The 5,726-nt window shown below is 28.9% G+C and overlaps 1 protein-coding gene across 2 annotated transcripts in view; it reads left to right on the top strand.

Moving 5' to 3' along the window:
* LOC106467922 (eukaryotic translation initiation factor 4E transporter-like) overlaps positions 1-5,726 on the top strand; it is a 79,403-nt gene that overhangs the window by 25,408 nt on the left and 48,269 nt on the right. For both annotated transcript variants that reach the window (XM_022396137.1, XM_013928305.2), the window contains exons 7-9: positions 71-268; positions 2,944-3,095; positions 3,832-3,970. In XM_022396137.1, the coding sequence (XP_022251845.1) occupies positions 71-268; positions 2,944-3,095; positions 3,832-3,970 (489 nt within the window). The remainder of the gene's footprint in view (positions 1-70; positions 269-2,943; positions 3,096-3,831; positions 3,971-5,726) is intronic.

Below are 5,726 nucleotides of genomic sequence, written 5' to 3'. Positions count from 1 at the left end.
TGTATGTGTGTGTGTGTTTATGTAAAGAAATAAAATTAATTTTGTTTTTACACTGTGTTTGTTTTGTCAGGTCGATCTAGAGATTATGGTAAAGAAGAAGAGCCAGAATGGATTAGTGGTGGTCCAACTAGTCAATCTGAAACAATTGAACTTATAGGATTTGATGACTTAGAAAAAGCAAAAGCTGAGGAAAAAATTTCAAATGAAGTAAACTCTGATCAACCAAACAACAAAATGGAAGTATCCAATGAAGACTCCTTTAACAAAGGTATAGGATAATGAATTAATGCAAACAATTTTGATATATATATCAAATTGTGTTAATTAATTGATTAAAATTTAGTATAGACAGAAGAGTAATGTAAAAGTTGCATGAATGTGGTATTAAATGTTCACTTTCTTGTTATAAATAAAAGTGTGTACTAAGATTAATCGTACTTTATAAGAACAATGTTCCATATTGTTCTTGGAACTACTACTTCTATTGGTTGTACTCAGTCTGATGGTAATAATTATGCACTGTTGCCAAATGCTGCAATTTGTGTTATAACAGCTTCTGTGAAGGTGGTGAATTCAATCTTAGATCACACACATATTACATAATTTTTACAGACCTTCTATTGTACATTTGAGTATGAAGACCAAGTTTAACTGGACCAAAGGCACACAAAATATGTGGTTGAATAAGTTTTTTTTGTGATTCTGGTTTCTTCAGCTATCTTTCTCATGGCTGGAAGTTTATTAACTTCTAGCATGGGAGCCTTCATCAGCTTCAAATCTTTATTATTTTGTTAACCATTTCTAACCGTGTGGCAACATTTTGACATTACTGTATTTGCATTCATAAAAGTTAACTTTTAAACATTGCCATATGTGAAACACAGTCACTTCAAACATAAAGGATGGTAATCATTGAATATTTTGATCCTTTTTTTTTGTAAAATTACAGCTGGTAATGAAATAAAAACCGTTGTGATATAACTTTATTCTGTCTTGTTAACCCTAAGTGAATGGATGGATCAAAGTGCACATGTCACAACCTTTTTAGAGTTACATTCAAAGTTTTATTAAACTGCTTTATTATCTATGTATGTCAATAACTGTGGCATCAAATTGTAGTTTATAATTCAACTTTTACTATTATGTATATTTAAATTTCTTAATTTATAAAGGAAATTTTAAAATATATTCTCAATCTTCACTTTTTGTATCACTTGACACTTCTTTCCTTCAAATAACCCATTTTAGATTTTCTTTCTATCCCTATATGATCTTCTGAGTTTATCACAAATTACACACTTGTAATGTAAATATTGCTAAGCCTAATTTAAAGTTAGAGCCTCCAAACTTCTTGCTTTTCAGAGATATAAACAAGAAAGTGAAATCCACTTGACATGCCCCTCCTGTCACACCTTGTATTTCATAAAATGTATATAATTCCCTCTGTTATTGGTTATGTTTATAACTAATAGCAAGAGCAAATTTTACACTGCATAAATCACATGATCATCAGAAATTTGTTACCCATCACAGTTCATTGAGTTTGGACCAAAGACATTGATCTGAGAAGTATGTAAATATTTTTAACCTATTTATAGAAAGCCAAGTAAATTATAGGAGTTTTGGTATAATCTAATCTAGAATATGTTTTTGGTTTCCTAAAATTCTGATTTAACTTATTTATTTTTTGTACAATAGGTGTAATAAAGAATAGTTTTAAAAGCATACATTTGGGTGCATCATAGCAGCTGGAGTGGGAGATCTTGTGTGAATTAATGGAAGAATGAACACAGCAAAGCATAAGCAGATAGTAATACATCATGCTATACCTTCCAAAAAATGACTGATAGCTGATGGGTCCACTTTTCAGTTTGGTAATGCTGAATAAAAAGTAACAAGCTTCTAAAGATGAACTTTCCTTGATGCTTGGAATAGTATTTTAGAAGAGTTTTATATGAAAATTATAGGATATTATTCTACATTGCATTCAAGCAGTTTTGAAAGAAAAATGAAGGAACGTGAAATATTAGATAATATATGGCTAAAAGTGCATTTCAACCATATTTTTTGTACTTTCAAATCGATTGCTATCCCATAAAATATGTATTCAGAAATCAAACTGAACTACAAAAAAAAAAATGAAGATGGCTCAACACTTCTGCATATTACGATATCTGAGACCAGTGAATTGCTGGTAATTAAGAATCCTTGGAGTGGTCATTATGGTTCTATGTTTTGACAGCAAAGATTTATTGATCTGGTGCATGTTTGTCAGACATGAACACTAGAAACATATTAGTGTTTGAAAAACTAGCATTTTTACAAGTTATCAAGTTTATTTTAAGAAGCCTTGCTATATATATATAAAATAGCTGTATAGAAAATAAGACTGTATATATATATATATATATATCCGAATTCACATTAAATCGGGGTGCAAAAAATAGGGGTTTCACTGTACTAATCTTCTCTAATTATCAGAAAGAAAATTAAGCATGTAATACTGCTAGGATCAGTACTAATATATATTTTTTAGTTTATTTTTTTACTTAAAAAACAAGAAATATCAGTAATATAAGATCATTATGAGGTAAAAATGTATTTCATATTAACCAATGTTTTTTTCTAACAGTAGGGCTTTCCTGTTTTTATTTTTGAAGTCTGTTAATATGATATTTAAGTGACTGAATATCAAATTATATGGCTATTTTATTAGATATTTTGTCTTGTAATATCTGTGAATGATTCAAATTTAACACCAGTTTAGTAGCCAAAAATATAAGTTCTGTTGTTGTTGTTGTATTAACTATGCATAAAAAGTAAATGAAGGCAGTTTTCAAGTAGTATATAAGTTCACTGACATAAAATTTTTTGGTTTGTAAACTTTGATTCTATTAATAAAGTATTGGGTTTAGTGACTTTTTTTTTTTAATTTGGTAACAGCATGTGTGCCAGTTGGAGATAAATCTGAAGAAAATGGAGAAATCCACGATGAAGTTGAACATTCTGAAAATGAAAAACAAACTAGGGATCCTAGCCCAGGATTTGACTTCAATGAAATATTTCAGATGGAACTTGTTCCTGGAATAGTAGCGGTATGTTTAATTGAGAAGTTTTTGCTTAGTTATAAATTATATATTGCTTTCGTGTGTTCGGTATCGTGGAGGTTAAAATATATTTAAGGCTCTGAAGAAGAAAAAAAGCTAATCTCTTCTGGCATTAGTTCCTCAAACACCAGTGAATAAAGAAGTCAAGTGTAGAAAGCTAACATACATAAACAGAACTTGCAAATAGAAGTAGACAAATTATGGTCAGCCTAGGGAACAAAATATGATATGAACTTTATATATATATATATATATATATAAACTATTCAATTATTAACACATTTGATGATATATGAAAATTAAAATCCCTGTGATGACTCAGTTGTAAACTTAGACTCATAAAACTAAAATTTGGGGTTCAGTTCCTAAGACAGGCATACTGCAGATGACCCATTGTAAAATGTTGTCCTTAATAACAAAGAAAAGTATATTTTGACTTTGTTGAACTTGAAATTTGGCAAGAAAAGTTTGCTTCACTATTCAGGAAAAAATTTATTGTGTTTACTAAAAAGAAGTAAGCTACTGATGAATAGTAATTCAAATAGAAAAGTATTTATAATGGATTCTATATTTGGTTAGAGGTGTATGCATTTGTTACAGTAGAAAATTAGGCAAGAATCACTGAAATATGCTTGTTTTTATAACTGTGACTGAAATTTTGTTTAGTAAGTTTTATTATAGCTATGTTTATATGAAAGTACAAAATGCACGTGTGTATTTGCAGAATGGCAACACAGAAAAACTTAAGCCGAATATTCCACTAGAAAACAGTAGGTTTAGCAACTGGTTTCAGAATGTAACAAAAGAAGTTGATAGTCAGCATTCACATTTCCCAAATGAATTGGTTGTAAACATGTTGAAAGGTAAGATTAATTTTAAATTTCTAAAGGTAGGATTTCATACACTTAAATATGAGTTTTACATCAGTCATGCAATCTTAGCAATCATTTAAGTGTTTTTGTTGTTTTAACAAGTGTTTGTGTGGTAGTACACACACATAAAGACAAAAAAGACATTAGCCCTTATGTAGTATACTTTACCAATCAGGTACATTAAAGTATTTTACATAAAAAGTTATTACTCTATTGAATTAGTTTAAGCATACAATTTTAGTCTACACAAGAAGTTTCTGTTTGTAGAAAAACTAATTCAATTGTACACTTTCAAATTTACTCTAAAATATATTAATAATTATGAGAAGGTAAGAGGGCCTGATATACTAAGTTAGACAGATTAACTCTACTCGTGCAGGCTTAGTATTTTTACCAAAGATTTGTCTATGAACATATGAAGTCAGTGTTGACTAGTCTTAGTGCAAGGTGATTTTCATTCTAAGATTAAAAATACATTTTACAGTTTTCAAATTTATTGCATAAAACCTCCTATATGAATATTTGTTTTTCTTTCTAGAGTGACTGCAGATTGTAACAAAATTATAACATCACGATATACATACAAGGGGAGGTTGAAAATTATTTAAATATTTTATCTAAAATTAAGAAATAGAAACATATGATATTAATATTTCATTTGTTAACTATGTTCTAAGGTGTTTTTTTTGTGTACATTGATAACAAAGTAGTTTAATTAAATTTTGAATGTAAAAAGTCATGACATACACTTTGACCTACCTGTAGCAATAGGATTAACCCTATCGCTTCAGGTATCCTTTACTGCGCATGACACAAGGTTTTAGTGTCTTATATTCAAAATATTATTATACTACTTTTTGTTTATGTTATACCTATTAGAATAGCATAAAATCTTAGGTAATAATCCATATTTTAATAGTATACAAGTTTTAAGTTCTTAACTCTACAAGGCAATATTTAGAAACATCCTGAATATCCACTAGTGTGACCCATGTGGCACATTTTGTCTTAACATATCATCATCCATATTTTATCCATCACCCCTTGAAAATGTACAAAATTAAATGAAAATTACTCTCTATAAAATCTTATTGCTCAGACAAACCATAATTTTTATAGTATTCAATTTTGTTTGGTTACAGAGCTATCGAATAGAAAATCAAACCCCTCCTGTCACATCCTCTCGTTCACAATTTGCTGATAGCTCTCTCTTACGTTTAAATATATATTACCTATAACCAATAGAAAGTCATAGTTTTCATCTATCAAATCGCGTATTGTATAACGTTGTGTTCTGTACAGAATATTCGTCAACTTCACTCACAGTACAAGATTCATTCCCGTGGGAAAGTTAACGACTAATTTGGAAGAATTTGTAACAGCTTTTGTCGCATAGTTAGGAAGCCAGGAAAATTTTGAGAGTTAAGGGAATTTGTCTACTTTTTGCATGATATTAGTACATATTCTTTGGTGCATTATTTAAATATATAGAAATTATTAAATGCATTACTATCATTATTATAAAAAAATTAGGCTAAACTCTCTTCGAAACCTGACAGCAAGAAAAAAGAAGATTAGGTAAATACTTTATTTTTTTTCCTATTTATTCTTTATCTATTATTGTAAAAGTAACTATCTAAGAATATGGATCTTTTTAAGTTATTTAAGACTAGATTAGGTAAAATAAGTAATAATAATAATAATAATATAATTAAAATGGTTCATGAGGCACACGCACGAAAAACTC

Source organism: Limulus polyphemus, unplaced genomic scaffold (assembly GCF_000517525.1).
Source record: "Limulus polyphemus unplaced genomic scaffold, Limulus_polyphemus-2.1.2 Scaffold2796, whole genome shotgun sequence".
NCBI lineage: Eukaryota > Metazoa > Arthropoda > Merostomata > Xiphosura > Limulidae > Limulus > Limulus polyphemus.
The sequence above is the reverse complement of the archived record's forward strand: the minus strand, read 5'-3'. Positions and strand labels throughout refer to the sequence as shown.